Raw genomic sequence first — 26,228 nt, forward strand, 5'->3', positions numbered from 1 at the left:
ATATTTCTATTGTTATATTAGTGTCGTTGGCTAGACCTTCTAATTGTAATTGTACCATTTGTATCCTATGTATCCCAAGGAGACGGTGTTTTAGAGCATCTCATCTCATTCTTGTACATTTGTTTTATTGTAAAAGGAGGTTGTCACCTCAAAGAGGCTTACTTTTCATTCTTATATCTATTTCTCAAGGCACGGTCTCTTCTTTTTCTATTTAATATCTATTTCGATATTTATTGCCTAACAAAAAAACATTTTTTAAGAACATTGAAAATGGTACTCAAATCCTCAAAATTTATTTGGTAAATCTATTATATATTTAATTTTTATATATTTTTTCCTTAGTTATTTATTTGTTAGAAATACAAAATGGAAAATGAATATATTTGATATCTTAAAAATATATTCATATGTTAAATATGTCAATTGGAATTATCTTGAGTGGTTGGGTAGGATGATTATTATCTCCCCACAGAAATTCAATTTCTTGTAAATGACATGATGATAAGAAATATTATTATAATGGTTACATGCTTATAAATATTGTTACATTGATATATTTCCTCATGTCCAAAATAGTTTTAGAAATTATATCCATTATCATAACAATTTATATAAAAACTTTTTTAATTAAATAATTAATTTTATTAATTAAATATATAATTGAAAGAAAAAACGAAGGACACAATTTTATTACCAAAACAAATTTATGAAATACTTCAATTTTTAATAAATAAATCTAAACATATCACATTTTAATAATACACTACCATAAACTTATTTATGGTCTTCGAACAAAGTCCAAATTTAAATATCCATATTAAAAAATCTAAACATATCACATTTTAATAATACAGTCTACCATAAACTTTATTTATGGCCTCGGAACAATGTCCAAAGTTAAATATCCATATAATCAATAATTCAAATCGGTACCATAGAGTCGACAGAAAATAGAGGTGGTTTAGGTATAATACTCCGTTGATTATTCAAAGGCACGAATCACATAAATTAAGGGTATTCTAGCCATTCTTATGATGGGAAAAGGCCGTACTCTAATATTAAGGTTGAGTTGGACGTGGGAGAAATGGATGGGGAGGTAAGGGAGGTAAGTTAAGTTTTGGTTTTGGAGGAAATTTGGGAAGAGTCAATGGCATTGGTTTTATTTTACGTATGGGAGTGAAGAAGGGTTTTGGAGGGAATTTTGGAAGAGGTGGTAAGTTTGGTTTTATTTTTGGTTCAGGAGGGCATAAGGGTTTTGGAGGAAATTTTGGAAAAGGTGGGAAATTTGGTTTTTCTTTATGTGTTGGAGGAAAGAATGGTTTGGGAGGGAATTTAGGTGGAGATAGGGCGATGGGCTTTATTTTATGTTGCGGAGGAAAAAAAGGTTTAGGAGGGAATTTATGAAGAGGTGGTGGGATTGGTTTTGTTTTAGGTTCAGGAGGGAATGAGGATTTCGGAGGGAATTTGGGAACAGGTGGTGAGAATGGTTTTGTTTTAGGCTTAGGAGGAAATGAATGATTAGGAGGGAATTTGGGAATAGGTGGCAATATTGGTTTTGTTTTAGGCTTAGGAGGAAATGAGGGCTTTGGAGAGAATTTTGGATAAGGGGATGGGATAGGCTTTGTTTTAGGCTTGGGAGGGGACTTTGGAAAAGTGGGAGGGATTGGTTTTATCAAGGGTGTAGGAGGAAAGGTTGGTTTGGGAGGGGACTTTGGAAAAGTGGGAGGGATTGGTTTTATCAAGGGTGCAGGAGGAAAGGATGGTTTGGGAGGGAACTTTGGAAAAGTGGGAGGGATTGGTTTTATCAAAGGAGGAAATGATGGTTTGGGAGGGGACTTTGGAAAAGTGGGAGGGATTGGTTTTATCAAAGGAGGAAATGATGGTTTGGGAGGGGACTTTGGAAAAGTGGGAGGGATTGGTTTTATCAAAGGAGGAAATGATGGTTTGGGAGGGGACTTTGGAAAAGTGGGAGAGATTGGTTTTATCAAGGGTGCTAGAGGAAAGGATGGCTTGGGAGGGGACTTTGGAAAAATGGGAGGGATTGGTTTTATCAAGGGTATAGGAGGGAAGGATGGCTTGGGAGGGGACTTCAAAAGAGGTGGAGGTAATGTCTTTGGAGGGAATTTTGGAAGAGGAGGAAATATTTTTGGTGGGAATTTTGGAAGAGGAGGGAATGTCTTTGGTGAGAATTTTGGAAGTGGGAACTTAGGAAGTGGATAAGTTTTAGGCTTGGGATGGGATTTTGGGAAGTGGAAGAGTGGCCACAAAAATGCTTCAGGGCATGAGGAGGAGGACAAGTTTAAATTGCCATCAGTGGTAAAGATGTGCTTATCACCTTCCTTCGACTTGAAAATCAAGTTGCTCGATGTTGATGTGGAGCATAAATGATATTGATGGCTACCTGCATCTTTTACCAAGAGCTTTGCATAACAATTATGTGTCAATTCCCCTTTGCCATTAAGAAGATGAGGAGAAATCTCCACTTTGAATACTCCCTTCTCATCCAGACTTCCAAAACCAACACTTGACTGGTATTCAAAATTACTATCTTCTTTCTTTCTTTTGCACTTCACTTGTACAGACAATATATCTACTTCACACCAAACAAAAACAAAAACATCAAAATCAACCCTTTATAAATATTCAAAATTAATATCTTCTTCCTCACTTTTACACTTCACTTCCACAGAAAATACATCTGCTTCCCACGTAACAAAAACATCTTCATTTTGACGATCCATATCATTTCAAATGAAGGCGATGTTCATCTTCATTTTCACAATCCATATCATTTCAAATTAAGGCGATCTTCAATTTCCATGCTTATTATGAAATATTTATGTTGCACGCATTCCTATGTAATTGGTGGGACTTGGGAGGTGTACGCATGACCAACCGACCTGAAGAACTCAAATATATATATATATATATATATCGCGCAAATGGCAAGATAGGAATGCATGGAAACAGATGTAAAGAAGGATCTTAACTTGGCATTATAATTATGTACAATATGGGCATCTTGACCAGTAGACTTGAAATACAAAATTCAAATTATGGAAAGATGGGCAGTCTGACCTGATAAGGCGGCAGTGGTTCCTATATGCTTCTGGGTGCATTCGTCGCATGTTACAGTTCCTACGACATACGCATATCCTGCTTTTGTTGAAGCGGGTTCATATCCATATCCATCCACAGCCAGCGCCAGCACCTGGTTCAGAGCCAGAAATGTAGTTACGGCCACAAAAATCACATTCCATAAAGGAGACCGCATGATGCAACCAAGTTTCTGGAGGTGTCAGTGGATGAGCTGATCGTTGAGAATGGGAAGGAGAGAATCCACTGATAGGTGGTATTTAAGGAGGAAATATTTGGATGAAAACAAAACGATTGTTGCAGGGACTTCACATGCAAGCGGCAGGAGTGAGTTAATGAGGTTGAGGACGTAGGGTCACTTCTTCTTTGTGGATTGGATGAATGGTATTAGCATTCAATTCTATTAAAACTATACGCGTGCGTAAAGGTGCAGAGTGGAATATGTGTAAGAATGGTGTCTTAAACACCGCAAAATAGTGGGTGGGAGAAAAGATGGCATCATTCATTGATACAACTAACCAGCCAGCCCAGCCCAGCCCATCATTCATTGATACAACTAACCAGCCAGCCCACCAGTTGTCGTGATGGCATTCATTTCCATGTGAACCATTTATTACGATCAAAATTTAATAAAAAATTCTCATGACTTTCCATATAAAAGTAAGCTCCATCCAAAACATGTGTGTAACTATAAGAGGATCTCGTTCAACGAATCCTTTTTAATATATTTTAATTATTTCAAATTTATAATGAAGTGGATGTCCATAATTATGTGATCTTAACATTACAATGGAATAATCAAAAGCAAAAACGACAAATACTCTGAAAATATAACCACTACAGAACTCGATACAGACACACAGCTTCTATCGTTGTTGAAACGAGTCGAAGCAAAACGGGAAACCTCGCGGATGCTAAACTTGGAGCTGCCAGTTCTTTAGAGTCTGAGCCAGAACCATATCCAGAGCCAAAAACCTTTCCACAATAGTTAGTGGTTAAATTTGATTGTTATTTATATGTATTTTTTTGGAGGGTAGAATTTAACAAAGATTTGTGTGTTGATAGATCTAGATTGGTTATTAGAGTGTTCATTGTTTTTATATGAGGAATTGGATTTAAGTGTTTTAAGTTATATGATTAACTTATATAAAGCTTTGTATATATAAAACTAGTATACCTGTAAAGTTGGCGAAGGGAATATAGAAATTAATTACTTTAAGGGAATATAGAAATTAATTACTTTTAAAGTATAAATGTGAATTAAGGTGGTTATGTTGTTGAAAGATTGTGTTTTTTTAAATAAAAATGAATGTTTCAAAAGATTTATTAGCCATAAATGTTGCATATAATTACAATGGAATGATGTGATGCAAGAAGAGAAGAGCTTAACTATTCTATCTTTTTCTTTTTTCCACTAAAATCTAGCCATACAATTTTTTATGAGATTGCCATTTTTTTGTTGGTTGAAATAGATTTTTGAATGCATAAATAGATTTAAAGCCCTCAAAAATATCGACGGCATTCAATTTGTACATAATTAACAACTCCATATATCATTCAACAGTTTTTTATTGAATATGGATCAATATTACTTAAGTTTAAGTATTGAAATATTATATTTATGATCCACATTAAATATTTAATTACTATTAATATTTTTAAATATCACACGTTACTTTTACAGTTAAAATTGAATGAATTACTAAGGAATTGAATCTTTTTACTTTCAATTAGTTCTTCCCTTTGCACATTGAAATATTTTATAGATATACATGTGTTTATGTTTTTTAAGTTAATATTAAAATAAATTAGTTAACATAAATATTCAAATGGTTTATTTATTGCACTAAAAGTTGTTCTCTAGCCCAATATGGAAGAGATGTAATGTCCTATCATTAACATTTTGTGTCATCAAATTTCATAAAAATAACAATAAAATAAAAAATTTAATAATTATAACTATTAATTAAAACATTTTGACTCAATCAAATTACATCAAATAAAAATAAAATAAAATAAAACAGAATTAATAATATAGTTAATAATTAATAATTAAACGAGCCTAGATCCATCTTAACTCCACATCTATCAAGCAACAAGAGGGATTAAACCCTTTGACATGCAAATCTCTTTTAGAATGAAAAGAGATTTTATTCCTCTTGACATTTGGTAGATCCAGAGTTAAGATGGATCTAGACTGCTATATCCAATAAAAACATGAAAATATAAATAATATATATATTTTTAATTACTTTAAAACAATTTTAAATGTTTTTTTTTAATCAAAGAAAAAGGCTCACAATTTCATTGCGTTGAGAGGTGCTCTACAACCCAGTATAGGTGATGCAGGAGCATCCAACTGAGGGTACCATGACCGGGTGTTTGGTCTCAGCTAAGGAGGACAGGTTCATTATCATTTGGTTTCCTTTATGTTTGTTGATCAAAACAGTGTTTAGGAACTTGTTTTTTTTTTTTTCATTGTTAGTTAAGGGATATTTAGGAACAGTACGGTTAGATTAGGGTTGTTACCGTCACACTGTTTTGTCTTTTTGTTCATTTATCTTATAGATGTCTTTTCATTTAAAAATATATATTGTATATCTTACAACACAAGAAAACCCGAAATAGTTATCAATCATGTAACTGTAGAAGCAACTGAAGAATAACTGTGAACAGTTCAGCCAACTCTATGAAAACAATACAAAAGCCAATGTAATACATTTTTGAAGGGGTTCGAAAGACCAACACAACAAGATAATACAAAAATAGACAATTTACAAAACCTGAGCATCTGAATCCATCTGCAAACAATCTTTCTACTATATTTATTTCTTTTCCCCTCTAATCACTGTCTGTGTCAATTAAACAACATTGTGTGTTTCTATAGATCCTTCCTAACAAATAGAGATATAGTTCCTAAGTTCGAACAATGAAGCAATAACAGAATATTCCTAACACGGAGTTTCGACAACAACAAAAGTTTCCATACATACGAAAGAAAGCAACAACTATGAGACAGTTCTCAACAAAACGCAAATGCAACTACTGTAGAACGCAATTATAATAGAGGTAACCCATTTACACAAAATCTTCTTGTTACTTCCTCCCTTATAAATATAATGCTGGCATACATAAAGAACAGAGTAAAGTGCTAGATAATAACAGAGTAAGGCAAGACAAAATCAAACCCCGAAGCTAGGGTTGAACCCTAGTCAGTTACAAGAGTGTAAACAGAATAAATTACATATAACCAGAGCCCGAAAAGAAGACGGAATTACATACAATCAGAGCCAAAGGTCACTCAACAACAGAAGACAAATAAACGGAGGAGCACTGGGACTTTCCCAGTGTCATGACAGAGAAAAGAAGACTACAAACTAAGTAACAACAACAGAGAACGACCCTACCGGAATCATTGGGTTGCAACCGTTTCGGAGACCGAGCCTGGAGCAAACCCCAACCTACCACAGAAAACCAGCGGAACCATATCAGTATGGATTTAAGAGATCTGTGGTTTGTATCTTTTGACTCAGTTACCGGAGAATCCACAGTATGAACATTTTTATGCCAACGTTTCAAATCCAAACTGGGATCCATCATCAGGGCTTATGAATGATGAAAATTAACAAGTAGAGAAGGAACAACCAGATTACCTGAAGAGTCACAGTGCTGGAAGAATGAAACCCCAACTGAGTCACAGTCACAAGTGAAAACCCTGCATACAAAGGAGTGATTACCTTAGTGTCGAAGAAAAACAGAGAAGACCAACTATAGCATGGAAAAGTAAGCTTACCTTGCCAGGACCAAGCGAAGCCGAGGAAGTCCACTGTGACTGAGACCTACCAGGACAGCAAAACATTCATACATCAACCAGAGAACCAATAACCGAAAGCTTAACTAGAGAACTGAAGCAGAGCAAGATAAGGGAACGGTGGAAAGAACAATAACCATGAAGAAGGTTAAAGAGCCAACAAAGGAATGAAGTAAACCCTCTCATGAAGTCGACGAAGCCTCCAATACAGTGCCCAGGCAACCAGGTAACGAAATAGCAAGTGTGGGTGGAGTTACCTCGCCACCAGGTAGAGGAACCCATAGCCAGGTGCAGACAGAGCATTATTGCAGAGTTCGACATAGTCGCAAGCAGGCCAATGAGAGCACACAAACCCTCACCGCGATAGAGAGAAGCCAAAAATGCTCAACCGAAGTGAAACGAGGGTTTAGCATAACCAAAGAGCGAGAAGGAGAAAATCAAGGTGAGTAGAGAAGTTAGCGTACCAGCAATAACTACACAATCAATGCCAATGAATAAATATCTTTGTTAATCAATTTCTTAGGGCTAAGTATATGTGTTTGACCCGAACCTTAAATTAATCATTGGTTAAACTAGTTTAATCTGCAAGTTAAAGGGTTGGTCCCATCATATTGTGGTATCAGAGCAGGATTTGAAGTTTTCCTGAGAAATGGAAGTTGGAAGACGAGGTCATGGAAGAGGTGCTCAGAGAGTAGCAGAGGCCGGATTGCGGGAGGAAATTAGGATCCCTACTGTCCGTTTGGAGGCAGTTGAAGCAGGAAGGAGAAGGGATTTGGAGGTAGGAGATGACAGCGAAGAAGAAGCTATAGTTGCGATAGGTGGATCGAATGAAGAAGGGTCAGAAATTAGATTGTTGAGGTCAGTCCTATTGGCTAGCAGCAAGCCTAAGCCAGAGATTCCAAATTATGATGGCAGCTTGTCCACAGAAGTTATGTTGGACTGGATCAGTGAATTGGACAAATATTTCGAATGTGAAGAGGTCAACGAAGATCGGAGAGTTAAGTTCACTGCAACCAAGCTGAAAGGACACACAACCTTGTGGTGGGACAGTGTCCAAGCGGAAAGAAGAAGGATGAACAAGTTGCCAATAAAGGAATGGTCAAGAATGGTGGCCAAGTTGAAGGGCATATTTTTGCCCAAAGATTACCAGACTGCACTGCATTGGCAAGTGTAGAATTTGAGGCAAAAAGGGATGACAGTGAGAGAATATACTGAAGAATTCTACCGAGTAAATTTAAGAGCTGGCTACACGGAGGACACCCCGGAAAAAATAGCAAGGTATGTAAATGGTCTAAGATTGGAAATATTAGATGAGATAAGCATTCTTTCCCTAAAAAATATAAAGGAAGCCTACCAGAGTGCCATGAAGGCAGAGGAGAAGATCACCAAAAAGCAAAATGCTAGGAGAGGATGGGGAACCGGCAGAGGAAGAGGACAATCCTATGGTAGAGGACGAACTGCCAATAATAGTGAAGAGGGCAGCAGTTCCAAGGCTTCAGGGATAGCAGAAAAAGGAGATAGCACTAGAGGAGGAAGGCCATATCAGAGAGGAAGAGGAAATGGCCGAGGTAGAGGAGCTGCCTATCAGTGCTACAGGTGCCACAAGTGGGGGCATAGGTCTTTTGAGTGTCCGGAAGCAGAACAAGTTGGTCAAAGAGGAGGGTATGTTTCACAGCCAGAGTAAGCAGAGGCACCACACCAAGAAGCAGAAAATGTGCCAGAAATAGGGGAAGCCTTAGTTTTGAATAAAGTGTTGTTGAAACCAGCCAAGGAGATAGCTGAACAAACTCAAAGGAAGGCATTATTCCGGAAATTTTGTAAGTTGCACGAAAAATGCTACAAGTTGATTATCGACAGTGGGAGCACAGATAATCTGGTTGCCATAGAGATGGTAGAGAAGTTGGGTTTGAAGCGGCTGAAGCGCCCCACTCCCTACAAGGTATCGTGGTTGCAGAAAGGCCATCAACTATTGGTTGACGAACAGTGTGAAGTTGTGTTCCATATTGGCAGGTATAAAGACAAGGTTGTTTGTGATATTATGCCAATGGATGTATGTCATATACTGCTAGGCAAGTCTACCGAACAAGGAAAGTCTACCGAATAAGGCAGCATACCAGATGAGCCCCAAAGATAACGAGGAAATCATAAAACAGATGCAGGAATTGCTGGATAAAGGGTTGATAAGGGAGAGTTTTAGCCCCTGTGCAGTTCCTACAGTTCTCGCTCCCAAGAAAGGAGGAGAATGATGAATGTGCACGGATTCGAGGGCCATCAATAAGATTACCATCAGGTACAGATTTCCACTACCATGGATGGACGATATGATGGACTGCCTGAGCGGGGCAACATACTTCTCAAAAATTTATCTGAAGAGTGGTTATCATCATATTCAAATCAGGGAAGGGGATGAGTGGAAGACAGCCTTCAAGACCAATGAAGGGCTGTATGAGTGGCTAGTAATGCCATTCGGATTAAGTAATTCCCCTAGTACCTTTATGCGACTGATGAATGAAATGTTGAAATAGTTCATTGGAAAGTTTGTGATAGTGTATCTTGATGATATATTAATTTTCAGCAAGACTAAGGAGGAACACTTTCGACATGTTCGAAATGTGATGGAGAAATTGCAATAGAATAAGTTGCCGATAAATCTAAAAAAATGTACTTTTCTTCAAAGAGAACTGGTTTATATAGGTTTTGTGATTGCAGAGGTGAGTTGAAGATGGGCCCAGAGAAGATTGCAACAATCATTAACTGGCCATCCCCAAAACGTCTATTTGAGGTACGTAGTTTTCATGTATTGGCAAGTTTTTATCACAAATTAATAAGGAATTTCAGTGAGATCTGTGCACCTATGTTGGATACTATAAAAAATGCAAGTCAACCTTTTTGTTGTATTGAGGCAGCAGAGAAAAGCTTTCAGCTACTGAAGAAGAAGATTACATAAAGACCAATCCTGAGATTGCCAGATTTTAACAAGCTTTTCCAAGTTCGCTGTGATGCAAGCGGTACGGCAATTGGAGCTGTACTTAGCGAGGAGGACAAACCTATTGTGTTTTTCAGAGAGAAGTTGAATGAGAGTAGGCAGAAGTATTCATCTTATGACAAAGAATTCTATGTTGTCGTCCAAGCATTGAAGCATTGGAGACATTATTTTCTGGGGAGTGAGTTTGTTTTATTTTCTGATAACTCTGCACTGCAATACGTGATGCAATAGCATAAGCTGAATCACAAGCATGCTAAGTGGGTCGAATATTTACAGAGTTTCACTTTTGTGTTGAAACACATTAGCGGGTAGGCCAACAAGGTGGGATATGCATTGAGAAGAAGAGCTTTTCTCTTGCAGGAGAGTACGATACAAGTGCTGGGCTTTGAGCATCTGAAAGACTTGTATCAGACCAACATGGATTTCAGAGAGGCTTATGAAGCCTATCAGAATCCTTTGTTGAGAAACAATAGTCCATGGTTGGACTATAATCTATAGGAGAAGCTATTGTTTAAAGGGGGACAATTATGCATTCCCGATTGTTCGATGAGAGAGAATATCATTCGGGAGAAGCACAGTGGAGGTCTAGCCAGGCATTTTGGCATAGACAAAACATTAGATCAGTTCAACCATTTTTATTATTGGCCAAGAATGTGAAGGGATGTGCAGAGATTTGTGACCAGATGTAAAGTGTGTCAGTTGGCGAAAGGACACAGTTAGAATACGGGACTCTACACACCATTTCCCATTCTGAGTAGACCGTGGGACTTAGTCAGTTTTGACTTTGTCTTGGGTCTACCAAGGACACAACAGGGTTATGATTCTGTGAAGGTAGTAGTAGACCACTTCTTGAAAATGTCACATTTCATCCCTTGTAAAAAAACCAGCGATGCCACTCACATGGCCCACTTATTTTTCACAGAGATCGTCAGGCTACATGGCATGCCTAAGTCCATTATTTCTGACATGGACGTGATATTTACAGGGCACTTTTGGCGCACCTTGTGGGAAAAAATGGACACACAATTAAGTTTCAGCTCTGCTTATCACCTGCAGACCGACGGGCAAATAGAGGTGGTAAACAGGAGCTTTGGGAACCTGCTACGAAGTTTGATCGAGGAAAATTCACGGATGTGGGATCGTGTACTTTCCCAGGCGGAGTTCGCTTACGACGACTCAACCAATCGCAGCACGGGGCACAATCCTTTTCATATCTTAGATGGCATGCATCCTCGCGGAGTGCATGAGTTACGAGATCTAGGACAACAGGAAAGACGGAGTGCTGATGGGGAAGATTTCGCCAAAGCAATGAATGACCTACATGAGAAGGTAAGGATGAAGTTGTAGGACAACAGTCAAAAGTATAAGCAGCGGGCATATCTGAAACGGTGAGAGGTACAGTTTAATGTGGGGGATGAAGTCCTCGCGCATTTGCGTAAGGAACGTTTTCCTAGGGGTGCATACAACAAACTGAAGTACAAAAATCCTAAAATTTTCAGCCAATGCTTATGAATTACAACTACCACTAGGAATAGGCATCTCGCCTATCTTCAATGTGGCATACTTGTTTCCATATACTGCCAGTCATGAGGAAGACAGTACAACACGGCCTACATGGGACACACAGGAAGGGAGTGAGACTTGGATGAGACAAATGCCTTCAGCTCAGCCCCTTGAGATCGAGAGAATCCTCGACACTCAGGTGGCTAGGCGAACTCGGTAGAAGGAATACCTGCAGTATCTGGTCAAGTGGAAGAACCGTCCCATTGAGGACAGTTCATGGCTTGACGCCAGACAAATACAGCAGGCAGGCTATTTAGTCGAGAAGCTCATGGACCGGAGTCATGAATTTTTCTTACCCCGGGAGCCTGATGCAGGAGCATCCAGCTGAGGGTACCATGATCGGGTGTTTGGTCTCAGCTAAGGAGGACAGGTTCATTATCATTTGGTTTCCTTTATGTTTGTTGATCAAAACAGTGTTTAGGAACTTGTTTTTTTTATTTCATTATTAGTTAAGGGATATTTAGGAACAATACAGTTAGATTAGAGTCATTACCACCACACTATTTTGTCTTTTTGTTCATTTATCTTACAATTGTCTTTTCATTTAAAAATATATATTGTATATCTTATAGCACAAGAAAACCCGAAATAGTTATCAATCGTGTAACTGTAGAAGCAATTGAAGAATAATTGTGAACAGTTTAGGTAACTGTATGAAAACAATACAAAAGCCAATGTAATACATTTTTGAAGGGGTTCAAAAGACCAACATAGCAAGATAATACAGAAATAGACAATTTACAAAACTTGAGTATCTGAATCCATCTGCAAACAATCTTTCTACTATATTTATTTATTTTCCCCTCTAATTACTGCCTGTGTCAATTAAACAACACTGTGTGTTTCTATAGATCCTTCCTAACAAACAGAGATATAGTTCCTGAGTTTGAACAATGAAGCAATAACAGAATATTCCTAACACGAAGTTCCGACAACAACAAAAGTTCCCATACATACGAAAGCAAGCAACAACTATGAGATAGTTCTCAACAAAACGCGAATGCAACTACTGTAGAACGCAATTATAATAGAGGTAACCCATTTACACAAAATCTTCTTTTTACTTCCTCCCTTATAAATATAATGCTGCCATACATAAAGAACAAAGTAAAGTGCTAGATAATAATAGAGTTAGGCAAGACAAAATCAAACCCGGAAGCTAGGGTTGAACCGTAGTCGATTACAAGAGTGTAAGCAGAATAAATTACATATAACCAGAGCCCAAAAAGCAGACGGAATTACATACAATCAGAGCTGAAGGTCACTCAACAACAAAAGACAAATAAATGGAGGAGCACTGGGACTTTCCCAGTGTCATGACAGAGAAAAGAAGACTACAAACTAAGTAACAGCAGCAGAGAATGACCCTATCAGAATCATTGGGTTGCAACCATTTCAGAGACCGAGCCTGGAGCAAACCCCAACCTGCCACAGAAAACCAATGGAACCATATCAGTCATTTGTATGCCAAGAAAACTGAATGTGAAAATTAATGAGCAGAGAAGGAACAACCAGCTTACCTGAAGAGTCACAGTGCTGGAGGAATGAAACCCCAACTGAGTCACAGTCACAAGTGAAAACCCTGCATACAAAGGAGCGACTACCTTAGTGTCGAATAAAAACAGAGAAGACCAACTATAGCATGGAAAAGTAAGCTTACCTTGCTAGGACCAAGCGAAGCCGAGGAAGTCCACTGTGACTGAGACCTGCCAGGACAACAAAACATTCATACATCAACCAGAGAACCAATAACCGGAAGCTTAACCAGAGAACTGAAACAGAGCAAGATAAGGGAACAGTGGAAAGAATAGTAACCATGAAGAAGGTTAAAGAGCCAACAAAGGAACAAAGTAAACCCTCTCACGAAGTCGACGAAGCCTCCAACACAGTGCCCAGGCAACCATGTAACGAAATAGCAAGTGTGGGCGGAGTTACCTCGCCACTAGGTAGAGGAACCCATAGCCAGGTGCAGACAGAGCATTACCGCCAAGTTCGACACAGTCACAAGCAGGCCAACGAAAGCACACAAACCCTCACCGTGACAGAGAGAAGACAAAAATGTTCAAGCGAAGTGAAATGAGGGTTTAGCATAACCAAAGAGCGGGAAGGAGTAAATCGAGGCGAGTATAGAAGCCATCGTACCAACAATAACTACAAAATCAATGCCAACGAATAAATATCTTTGTTAATCAACTACTTAGGGATAAGTATATGTGTTTGACCCAAACCTTAAATAAATCATTGGTTAAACTAGTTTAATCCGCAAGTTAAAGGGTTGGTCCCATCAATAAGGTAGATATGTAGGCATTACATGTGTAGGAATTAGATGTGAGATGTGCAGGAGTCAAATATCTGAATGTTTTTTAAATGTCGGACTCATAAGTATATATATGTTATGTTATATTATATTATGTAACATTTTTACTTCATCGAACTACATATTAAAAAAATTAAATAAATAAAAAAGTAATAATTAATTATTAAAATAAAATTGAGATAAAATAGTAAATTCACTAGGGGTATTGGGCTCTAGGTTTTCGCAACCTCTTAAAATTAAAATTTTAAACAATACAAAATAAGAATACAAATAAATAATAAATAATTAATCATTTTATTAAAATTGAGATAAAATAATAAATTTACGGATGAAGGTTTTTGGGCTCTAGGTTTTATCAACCCATTGTTTTGCCCATGGTATTATTCTCTAATGTAGACTAATTAAAGGTAGTCTTTGCTAATGTGAGGCATTCATTGCAATAAAAGTTTTTAGCTAGATCAAAATAAATCATATTTTCCACAACAAATAGCATAACCCTGAGCAATTTTCATATCCAATTTGGCAAAAGAAATCACTCAATAAAGGCACACTACACAAAGACTTATAGCTTTGTGGATGATAAAACTTGGGAAATCAACCTTTCTCACTTTGTTACATAGCCTTCAAAGACTAGATTTTTCGACATTATTTTATTCTTTTTATTTTATATGTTAATATCATCCACTTTTTTTTTTCCAAAGAAAAAACGGTAACTTTTTATTAAAAAGATAATGAAAAGTTACACTAGCAGATGCAATGAAGCATTCCGTATGCTGCCCCAAGGGCCCGAGTGCTTTCGCACCCCACGCAACGTTAGGGAACTAACGCGCACAAAGAATAAGAAAAAACAGAAGAGAAGAGAGAGGGAGAGATAGGAGAAAAAACTGAGATCTGGCAGTGAGTAGGACTCACGCCTCAGGTTTTCCTCCCCTTTTTCTTTTCGACCTTACGCCACTCTCCTTGAGAGGGCTCGATCGAAGCGATGACTAACTGTGTCTCTGTATTCTGTGGACCAGGTTCTTTGTCTGAATCTGAGGTGTCTGAATGGTGTTGCCGTTTGTTGCCTCCCGTACTAGGAACCGTGCTTATTCCTGCTGTCTTGTTGTCTGATGAACTTCCTTTCTGATTCTCCCTCTCTTGAGCTGCCTCAGTTTCCTCTGCTGTGGGCTCTTCCTCTGCTTCTTCTGATTCTTCGTCATCTGAATCTGGAGGGGGAAAGTGCCACCCTTTCCTCTGCTTCCCTTGCTGCTTCTTTTTATTCTTGACTTCTGGGCATGAGCTTTGTAAGTGTCCTGTCTGCCTACAGATCCTACATCTGAAAGCAGTGTTTTCATAATCCAGTACCTGCATCCAGTTCTGTTGTTTGTAGATCAACCTTATATTTTCCGGCAGCCCTTTGCTTAAATCTACTTCCACGCAGATACGTGCGAAGGTGTAGATCCTTTCATCGACCCTATCCAGATCTGTTTTGATGTATTTCCCTATGCTGTTCCCAATGCCTTCCAGCACTCGGTCATCCCAAAAATGCAGAGGAAGATTGTGTAGTCTAACCCAGACAGGCATTTTGGTTACAGTCATTTTATTTGGGTCAAAATCTGGGAACCATGGGGTCACAAACAACCCCGATGTTCCCCAAAACCATGGCCCGGCACTGATGACTGTATCTCTAACTTCCTCGGATGTAAATCTTACTATGAAGAACCCTTTTGAACATAAATGAACATCACATTCCATGGTCCAGCTGGTGAAGATCCAGTGGAAAAGATCCATGGGTTTTGGCCAAAAGCTGTTGAAACGACATATTAAGGCTTTCGTTTCATAGGACTTGACGAAATCATCAAGCCCTGAAGAATCTAGATTTAAAGCTGGGGTTTTCTCTGCCTGATCTACTATGTATGGCTTGGGTAAGTGTCCACCTTGATCTGGAGGGAAACCTGAATTTCTGTTGCCCTGTAAAATGTTTTTGTATGATCCCTTTGGTTGGTGCTGGGCTGCAGCTTTTTTCCCTTTCTCTCCCCCTGAGGAGCTTGTCTGTCCCTGAGGCAGAGCCCCTCCTCTTAGTCTGAGATTTAGGATAATGGTTGAGCCTGGTCCGATCTCATAGCTTCCCATCGATCTGCAATCCTGGAGAGACCGCCTACCACTGACCAGATGTTGAAACTGAACAGGGTATCCCATTTCGGCCCAAATTTGATGTTTCAACTGCATGGAGGTGATTCCTGCATGAACCCACACTAGACGAGATTTCCCCTCAGGGGGTTTTATCAGAATCTGAAAACAGTTAGATTTTACCTGCTCTGGCTGCAAGCATACCTCCCGATCTGGCCCTGTCATGTCCAGATCTGCAGAAACTCTGCACGATCTATGGTTTTTTCCTTCGATCTGAGGCCTGGGGTCAAACTGGACTCGAGTATAGGCTAGATCGTGTAGATCTAAGCCAATACTGCAATATCTGGATCCATGCAATAAAGGGGAGAGCGGATCTGCATCGATCAGTCCCCTTCTGCCGTTCCTCTGAGCGTTCTTGAATTGTCGGGGCCTATTCTCTAAGCGCCATACGCCCCAAAGTCTCCTTTGTTCGAGTGCGCAGTTCAAGATCTCTTCCTTTCGCGAGAGAGATCCCTCCACGTATATCCACGCAGAGAAAGGGCCTTCCTCCTTCGCCTCACGGCCTCGCTGGTATCCTTTTCCTCGCCCCCGCTCCAAGATCGCTTGGATCCTTATGACTGCGTCCCCCACAGGTACATATTTGCACAGATCTGAACAGGGTTGAGGCGCTTGACTGCTAAAAACAAAGGTTGGACAGATCCTAGCCTCTAAACGCCAAACGCTAAGCATAATTCTTTGTTCAGGGCCGCAGACTGTGGCCTCATACCTTCGCATGAGCAGAAACTCCTCTTCTTTCCACTCTGCAATGGTAACCGTTCGCCAACGTGAAGCCCCATCCCCTGCAGCGCTCTCGGCCCTCGTTGCGGCAGCACCCAGACCGCTGTTCAAAACCCTACACATCGCCTTCGCCATCGCTCAGAATCAATGCCGCCTTTCCACAATTTTTCGTTAATATCATCCACTTATGCAAAGACAAAAGTATGTATTCTTATTGGGTTTTACGATATAGCAAAGGAGCTTATTAGGTTTTATGGTCTAACAAGATAGCTTCAAGTAGACTGCCTTAACTAACAAGCATATATATCCTCAGATGAGCTCTTAATGTAAAGTTGCTTGATTGGGTTAATACATGAATATACTCTTGAAGTGTATATGAAAAATGTAAATTCATCATTTTAATATGAATTATCCTAGATCCATATTAACTCTAGATCTATTAAGTGCCAGAGGGATAAAATCTCTTGAGGTGCAAACATTTGCTCAAGTTTTGCACTCAGAAAATAGGTTTGCACCACAAGATATTTGATCTCTTTCAGTGCTTAATAGATCCGGAGTTAAAATGGACCTAGGATGGTTCATATTAAAATGATGAATTTACATTTTTCATACACACTTCAAGAGAATATTCATGCATTACCCCAATCAAGCAGCTTTACATTAAGAGTTTTTCTGAGGATAAAACTAATTAAAAAACACTGTACATTTGATCATCTATAAAAACTTGTAAAGAAAGAAATACTACACCGCCAAAAAATGTTGGAAAAATTCAGAAATTAGGCATAATGCCAGTTTATCCATGAGTGAGCAAAAGATTTGGACTGATAGAGTATAAAAAAGTACGTAGCCATCCCAATCCAGTGGATTGCTACACCATTAAGAGCCAGTAATAACAATAAATATCATACATATTTGTCCATATGCATACAAAATGAGAGGGGTGTCCATGAATGTCAACAAAAAACTTATAGCTAAACAAGAGTTGTAAATAAAGCCAAAAGAGATATAAAATAAATATATATTAGAGAAATTTTGAGGTAAAATATGAGCCTCAAAACAAAAATGTACATCCAAAATCAACTTTGGAAGAACCAATAGGATCAAGATGATGACGTCAACTATGGGATATGATTCACCTTTTTCGAAAAAAAACTACTTTTTCAACTCGTATTTTCAACTTATCACCCCACAATTTTACTCAAGTTTCGAGCGTGAGAACTCGTTGGATGCAGAATTTAATTCTTCTCCCAAGGAGTACCCATGTTGCATACTTTTGATGTATTTCATACTTTATCAATTTTTTCATGTATTTCTCATTTTTCGTGTAGCAGGGTGTCATGTCCCCAATTAATAATTTTGTTAAGGGAAATTCTCAATTTTGCAAATTTGGCGAATAATAAATATTTTTGGCAAATAAACTTAGGAAAATGGGTTATGAGGGCTCCATATAAATTTTGGAGAGAAAAAAAAAAAGGAAAACTTAAGAGAAAAAAAAAAAGAACTAAAGTGAAGTTGTGGAAGTCACCAAAATGGAAATCGAACCATGGGAAGAATCAAACCATGGTGTCAAAGCATAGTGTGAGAGAAATCAACCCATTATATGTGGAAGGGAAAGAAACAATGAAAGGAATGTTAGAGCCTCCTTTTGATGATTCTATTTGACATTTCATTTCAGAGCTAGAGAGTTTCCTTGATCTTCTTTGCCAAGTCAACCAGTGTTGTTTGGCGCAAGGAATTTCCAAGCAGAAATTCCACCCTCATTTTAGAGAACTCTGAGTGTCTACCTAGTGAGGTAATTTGGGGAGTCCAATTCAGGATTTCCATGGGGCTTTAATGTAGGTATTCACTCAGTTTCCCACTCCTTGGGTGCAGAGGCAGTTAGAGTTGTTCATTGGGGAATTAACTATTGTGGGTTGGAGTTCCGGTTATTTTGTAGAGGATTTGCAGGGTAGAGATCAACATTATTTATGGGTCATAATTTCTTTTTGGAGCTACATTGTGGTTTACTAGTTATTTTTTGTGCAGGGGTTGAGCAGTACGATTTTCCAAGTATTGGAGCTGATTTTGGCCAGTAGTTTGAGGAAGGAATTTTGTTGGTATTTGGAGGAGTTTCCCTTTGGGGAAATTGTGCATTCTTGCAGTATTTCGATTTTTGTAGCTCGCTAGTAGACTATGAAGGGTCACACATTGATTTTGGGGTTTCAATGACTAGTGGATTCAGCTTGATATTTTTCTGGGTTTTATGAAAGGAGTTCATGGTTAAAAATTTAGAATTTTCCAAGCGATATTTGGGCCTAAAATCCTCATTCTTATAGCAGGGTGAATTACTGGTTTAACTGGGATTTTCAAAATATTTTGGGCATTCTGGATCAGTTGGAATTAGCTCAAAATATTTCTGGGTTTTATTGGTTGGGGTGTTAGGAGCCTCTCTTTAATTTTTCAAAAATTTTGGAGTAGTTTTGAGGGTTCATTTCACAGTTTGTCTCTAACAACAACAATAATAATTTTGGGGCAATGTGTTTTCGTAGATTGAGTCATTTCAATTGGGTATTTCACTTAATTTCTCACCTGAGTATTGCATGCTTGCAGTAGCAAGCCCAGGTTCAATTTATTCACTCCATTTTATTTAATTCCAGCTTTAAAATCAATAAAATGGTTTAGTTTTATGGTTTTTATTCTATGACTCTTTGACCTATTTCTATTTGTGTAAAATTGTTCTTGCATGTGTGAAAATTCTTGGTTGCAATTTAGTGCATGTTTTATTATTCATTGTATTTTCTAGTTTGGAACATTACAGTGGTATCAGAGCATGTTCTTTGACATCTATTAGGTTTGAAGGACATATTATAACAAGGGAAAATGCTTCCAAATCAAGAAGAACTCCTTGCCCAAAATTTTGAAAATTATGGAAAAACTTTTGGAAATATGATAGAGCATATGGAAGAATGGGTGTCGTCAATGTCAACAAATAAAAAAATGAATAAAAAATCCAAATATGAAAAGGTATCCAAGGACCAAACCTTCTAGGATTGATTGGAAAAAGCCACGCTCGTTGAAAATGAAGCTATCACAGACTAACCCAATGGGTTGGAACAAAAGTTTGGGATGAAGGAGAGTCAAAAATTGTTATATAATGCTTGTCATTTCTTGGTGAGATTGTTGAGTTAGATGATGAGTACAAAGAAAATCATGAGGCCACAATAGTTAATGATGATTCTCAAGAGGTGTGCAAAGATGATAACACACAGGTAGTTGACGATGCAAATCCAGTCCCATTATTTGATGAGGTAAATGTTTCTCAAAATCCTACTCATTCTTATAACTTGAAAGACCAATTGAATATGAACGCAGACATGATTAAGGTAGCCACAAGGAATTATGATGATACATTGGTATTGGTGAAAGATTATTGTTGTAAAAGTGCAGTGGAACATGACAGTCTAGGAGGAGAGCCTTCACTTGCAGATTATTTGACCCTTCAAAAGGCATTGGTAGAGATGAAATCTAATTATCTATGCCTCCTTTTAGACGAAGATCACCTACTCATGCTTGTTGAGATATATCATGATGTGCTAGTAGGGGAAGAGAAGGAAGTTGACAAGCTTACTTATGAGCTTGATATTTCCGAGGAGTTCTTGAAGACCACTCAAATGGCCCTTCAAGAATCAGAGTTGTGGGTCGAACAACTTTATAAGGAGTTTAGTTGTGTACATTGTTCTATAGTAACCATCACACAAGAATATGTTAGGGGCACTCATGATTTGATAAAGGATCCTCCTGTTATAGTGGAGCACGAGGAGCACCTAGATGAACTATTACTTGTAGAGAGATATGTTTCAAATGTTTCTGATTATACACACACAGGATGTGGATACAAATATATTTTAGATGAAGATACATCCATCTGGGATCCAGGTTCGGTTGACACGAGTGGAGTGGATACTAGAGACCCGGGTTGGCATTGGGATCCAGGTGGGGTTTACAGTCAGTTACCAGGTGTGAAGGATTACTATGGCGCTAATAGGGTTATTAACTCAATGACCAAACACTCATGTTCCTTCACACTTCCATTAGAGTTTTGGTCAATGTTAATGGCATGTTGGTTTGATGGAGTATGCAAACTTCGGGAGATGTCTCGGCACATTGTTTATGCGTGGGTTTGTAGGGTGGCCAACATGCCCCGACAGGAGTTATTAAGATGGGATGGCATTTGGATGCCACTAAGCAGGGAAATATATAGGATGATGTCCTTCCTCTGATGTATTAGACGCATGAGCTACTAAGCCTAGGCACGGTAATGTCATTCCCATTAGCATATGAGGATCTAGGTCACCCAGGTCTACTAGGGCAGAGGAGGAGGTGTAGCCCACATCATGGTGGATTCACTAGTAGAGTAGTGGATGCATTGATGCATGTGGGATGGCCAATGATGTAGGGTGGTTGGGTAGTTGGCATAGGTGTTCGGTGGTGGACATGGTCATGCCACAAATTTCAGTTTTCTACAGAGGAACACAACATGGTATGGAGTGTCATCTTGTGCAGGATTGCAATGTGGAGTAGGAAGAGTGGTTCACACCACCTTGAGGTTTCACATGAAATTACAACTACTTCGTCACAGGAGCGATGCGAGTTAATTCAGGAATATATGACAGCTTGTAGTGGTGTCTAGCAATGCATAGAGGTGTGCAACTAGGTGCAGTTATGTGCCAAATGGCACAAAGGTGCATGTTTGTATGAAGAAGAGAGTGGGGATACTTGGTTGTATGCAATGGTGTCTTATGGTAGCCCAGGGATTTTGGAGTGTTACCTCCAGGGAGGTCACTTAATAAGGACAACATACATACCCTTGGGTGTAGCTCACTCAGGATCGATGGGGAAGCTGATGAGCATCACTGGATGATATCAAGGGGGACTTTATGCACCTGTCTCACTACCACATTGTTTGTAGGCATAATAGATTTGGTTGTTTTCCCTCAATGCCTTCATCACAAGTAGCAAGATGCGAGAGGCTCACTCAAGACAGTTAGTTGGTACATAGAGTATCCATAGAAAGACTTCTCAAAGGTGACATTTGATCAGGGCACGAGCTGACAAGTACAGGATTGGGGAGTACATGGTTTTCTACAGAGGTAGCATGTGCTCCACCCCTGAGTTCACATTTAGGGATGTGACCGTGAGTGAACTATAGGGTGCACTTTCGGTAGGAAAACTCAAGGTGTTATGTGAGCATGAGGTATAGGGGATGATAGTCCTCATTAGTTGGAGAATTCTTAAGCTCTAGGAAGTATCTGGGTACATCATCAGGAGCTGGGATAATAGATTTTTATGTGTGTTCTGGAAGGAGCAGAGTAGTTTTTCATACGTGGGACAAATTCTTGATGTTGGTTGTGCATCCATTGGATACATACAGGGGTCAGGGACGAGACACAGAAAGGCCCCAACAGTTAGCAATATGTCACGACAACAAACAATGAGGATTGGGAGTTGTGGACTTCCAGTATGGTTATGGGATCTAGGGATCCAATTGATTAATAGGACACCCCATTACTTAGTGAGTATAGTCAGGATAATAGGTGATCTGATTCACTATCAGCTTCATACTTGGGGGATCATCGAGGTCTTCATCATATGGAAAGGAAGGTGGTTATCTAGCCATGGAGTGATAGGTGCAAGCGTTACTGAGTCACCTTGATAGGTTGAGCTTAGCCTCGATCATCACATTTATTATGGCCAAGAGTTACAGAAGAAGAGGTTCTAGTACAAGCATAGTAGGTAGTCATTCATAACTAGATTGTTGCAAGGTTAGAAAGGCAGTTTCTTTCTGTGTTGGGCATACAACCTTGGCATCATAGTACTTAGCAGATCAACGAACTTTAGGGATGAGCTAGCTACTGTAGGGGGAGACCAATCAGATCTTCCCTAAGGCTTTAGCAACTCACTGATAGCATGGGAGACTTCCTTAGCATGGTAGGCTGGTCAACAGGAGGATACTAAGTGAAGTTCACACGGGAGAGACTTCGTCCCCACAGGGATTATGTTGAGTCTTTAGGACTTTACTCTTGGAGTTCATGAGGTGGACTACTCAGTAGGGAAATTTCATGGGGAATTGGACAAAGCCCTATGTTATCATGATGCTATACTTATTGATAGTATGCAAAGGGCTTCTGGTACCTGTATCTAGTTGGGCAACGAATGGAGCTAGGTGTGATCACATTGATTAGGATGGCTTGTGATCCTCGTATCGAGGGATTCCTTCATGTTAGTATTGTTATCACCCCAAGAAACTCTCCTAGGTTGTATATCAGAGATGCTCGGGAACATTACAAACTCAACAAAATGTTGGAAAATGGTGGATGAATGGAAGAAAATGATGCATATTCAAGCCAGATAACCACTTCTACTATGCTTAACCCCAGATATGGGTGAACACCCGCAAACTACAAGGCTTTAGACCACCAATTACTCACAGTTCTAAGGAAAATGTGATGATGGAGAATACTGATCACACCAGCAGATGCACAGGACCCTGTGATGGCCAGCTGCAACCAGTTAAAAGGTATGTAAATATGTTTCCTAATACACAGACAGGATGACAGCTCTCTAGCATTAAAATAATAGAAACCTGCATATAAATTCAATGATACATGCTAGATTCAAACACAGAGGTGGGATGACAGCCCCTCTAATGCTAAACATATACAACACATGAATAAATGCATAACAGGCACAACCTGGAACAAAGAAGAAGAAGTGGAAAGTGAGCAATTAACAACAAAAGAATCTTGCATTAGCTGAAAATGAAGACCAGACGCTACAGGTATCACAGTAGTTATAGTCTCCAGAAGTTGAACCTTACATCTAGATAACATTCATCAACCCTCAACCTTCTGTCTTCTGGATATATATAGAGGTTGATTACAAAAACATTCTGCTATGCTATACAAGGAGAGGTCATGATGGACCAAAAACCGCATTAATTCTCATATATGGGGCTCTGTTACACTCTGTATGCTTTAATGGATGATTTCGACATTCCCTGGCATTCTGTGGTCCTTCTCGGGCAGATGCAGTACCGACTGATACAAGCTCCATAACTAATAACTACGTTAACTGCTTGAGGCTGTCCTGTTTCCTTCTTTGGCCATAATGCTCTTGAATGTAGGTAGTTGAAGCTTTAATCCTCAGGGTATGGGTAGCTGTTGGCTTCGTCCTTTTTCGGCAGCAGAGAGTAGTCGGGAGTGATACAGGCAGTATGGCGGGAGTGGACGGAACAGAAGAACCAATCTCAGCCATCAGATCGCACAGATTAATGGTGGAGATCACTTTATGCAGGCTATCGGGAGGTGACATGGATGAAGCAACAAGGGCTGTCGGATCTGGATGCGGCAGATCCGACAGTGATCGGGAGCGGAAGTCGCACGGAGGTTAACAGTCGGGGGACAGGTGGTTTCGGGCAGCAGGTGGTTTCCCCGCACCACCTACCGGGGCTCGGCGGTATCCGTATGCAACAACGTGATCCGATAATGTTGCGACACGTGGCATATGAAAACCACCATCCCCGCGGGTTAACGGTCGGGCAGGTCGCGCAATCGAGGCTTGCGACTACCGTCCGATGGTGCGACAGACGGTCGGATGGCAAGGAAAGTGCACGCAGTTTAACGTACGAGAAAAGGGACGAAGACCATTGGATCGCGGTGATCAATGGCTGTGGTAGAAGGAAGCTATATGGGAGGGGTTTCGTGGGTTAAGTGCCCAGTCTTTAGGAAATGTAGGCTTATGGAATAAAATGAATTCACGTGGAGTTTTGCAAGAAAACAGGGCTAGCGGGGAAAGAATAAGTTTGTAGGAGAATGGAGGGAAGCGGGGAATGAAGATTTTTATAGAAGAAATGGAGACAGCAGAGGTTAAAAAGGCATGAGGAAACTGAAGGAGAAGGAGGAGAACGACCGCTGCAAGCTCCTTTTAAGCATAATGCAACATGGCAAAGCTGTCTTTGACCCTCAACTATTCAAATTTGTAGCAGAGCTAACACTGGCTCCTTCTGGGGATGAGATCCTCCCTGTGAGGTCTCAAGAACTGTTGAAAAGTGTGCAACAAGAAATGCTTGTTGAGAATGCAACAAGATGATGGAGCTTAGTGGAAAGGAGTTGCCTTCACTAAGTGGGCCTGTAGGCTATTTTTGGCGCAAAGTCTATTTTTAGACATATGGATCATGGTCTATGAGTTGCAGAATGTTGTTTATGGATGATTGGTCATGTTGGGAAAAATAGATGGACTTCTATTTTTGGTTCACAGCGGAGTGATCAAAGTCTATTTTTAGACTACCAGGCTAAAAATAGAAACAGTCAAATATTATTAGCCCTTAGTAATATTTGGACTCTAAACATTATCTTAGTCTCTTGGAGCACTTTAGTTCGAGCTACGGATGTGGCACATGCAGCTGACAGAAGGAATCACGTGGTTTCTTATGTGTTAGTTGAGCTATTGCATGGAGGACTTTAGTTAGAACTCATGCATGTGAGTTCTGTGGAGTTGGATGTGGAGTTGATGGAGTTGTGTTTAGTTTGACTTAGTTGAACTAGTTGTATTTAGTCTAACTAAAGAATACACTAGTGATGAGTTGTGTGAATTAAATATTAAATAATTCACTAATTATTAACTCATAAAGCAACTAAAGAATACATCAGTTAACTCAGTGCATGGACAGTTCAACAGAGACAAGTGTTAGAGGTAAGTGAAAGGGTGAGTTGTGACTATCAGTTGTGCATGAGATTTTGCACATGCATGGATTGAGTTATTCCAATGAGGACTGCGCAGTGTGCGCCAATACCAAGGAATTATAGCCTGTGCTCACGTGATTTTGGATCAGCCAAGGTAAATAGGAGTTTGGATCATCCATTCTCATTCATTCTCTTGCAGGATTGTGCAGTGGAGGCAGGAAAAGCAACGGAGGAGATTTGAACCTGTGACTTGTTCGGATCTGAGCTATTTTTGTGTGTAACAGGTGGAGATAGTGTTGGATACTTGTGAGGAGTATTGTACTATGTATTGTTAAATGTTCTCAATCATTAATATACAGATAGTGTGGGGTTTTCAGCTGTAAGCTTTCCCCGGGTTACATACTATGTTAATGTGTGCATGTGATTGATGTTTCATTGTTTTTGATGTTGCTAAATTGATGATCAACGTAGAGGAGATTATGTATTGTGCATGTATTCCGCAATAGTGTATAATCAGGACAATCTCTGTGAATAAGTGTTTATTATTAAAAATTTCTACATGGTATCAGAGCTGGTTGATTTGTAGAAAAAGTTCTATAGGATATCAAGGCAAGGATTGATCATCAGATCTATTATTCAGAAAGTGTTTACATTTTATTTCTTCAAGCAGAGTCTGTAATCGAGCCAGGTAGCTTCTAGATTCATCCTTCTTTTGGAAGGTGAGATATTCGGTGAATGCCCATACAGTCAATCTCTGTACGAGAAATACTTTGTTCTCACAAATTTTAGATCAGAAGCGGTTGAGATTTGAGCTGGTGGAATGGCACTCAAGGATAAACTCAGAAACAT

The 26,228-nt window shown here is 39.3% G+C and overlaps 2 protein-coding genes across 3 annotated transcripts in view; both read right to left on the minus strand.

The window, feature by feature from the left end:
- Positions 1-794: 794 nt before the first annotated feature.
- Positions 795-3,344, minus strand: LOC149191902 (uncharacterized). 2 transcript variants are annotated; one of them, XM_089404407.1, is made up of 2 exons: positions 3,079-3,344; positions 795-2,590 (listed from the first exon to the last, which is right to left on the minus strand). In XM_089404407.1, exons 1-2 carry the CDS (start codon positions 3,272-3,274, stop codon positions 1,059-1,061), a joined length of 1,728 nt encoding a protein of 575 aa, XP_089260533.1. In that variant the 5' UTR covers positions 3,275-3,344; the 3' UTR covers positions 795-1,058. The 2 variants fall into 2 exon arrangements, with proteins under 2 accessions (XP_089260533.1, XP_089260532.1); XM_089404406.1 differs by having other exon boundaries at positions 795-2,593.
- Positions 3,345-12,543: 9,199 nt separating this feature from the next.
- The window catches only part of LOC149191903 (uncharacterized), a 196,814-nt gene continuing 183,129 nt past the window's right edge, over positions 12,544-26,228 (minus strand). Inside the window, exons 2-4 of the mRNA XM_089404408.1 lie at positions 13,117-13,162; positions 12,977-13,038; positions 12,544-12,881 (exon numbers count right to left, since the gene is read on the minus strand). Coding sequence (XP_089260534.1) covers positions 12,718-12,881; positions 12,977-13,038; positions 13,117-13,162 — 272 coding nt within the window. The 3' untranslated portion in view covers positions 12,544-12,717. The remainder of the gene's footprint in view (positions 12,882-12,976; positions 13,039-13,116; positions 13,163-26,228) is intronic.

The sequence above is a fragment of the Pinus tabuliformis genome, chromosome 2_2 (genome assembly GCF_031772625.1).
Source record: "Pinus tabuliformis cultivar Carrire ecotype Pingquan chromosome 2_2, CPIR1, whole genome shotgun sequence".
Classification (NCBI taxonomy): Eukaryota; Viridiplantae; Streptophyta; class Pinopsida; order Pinales; family Pinaceae; genus Pinus; species Pinus tabuliformis.

Bases quoted from the DNA above. Each gene is read 5' to 3' on its own strand.
- LOC149191902 (XM_089404406.1), bottom strand. From the start codon at position 3,274: ATGCGGTCTCCTTTATGGAATGTGATTTTTGTGGCCGTAACTACATTT. The intron at 2,594-3,078 runs GTCAGACTGCCC...TTTGGTGTGAAG, and splicing joins AACCACTGCCGCCTTATCAG to TAGATATATTGTCTGTACAA.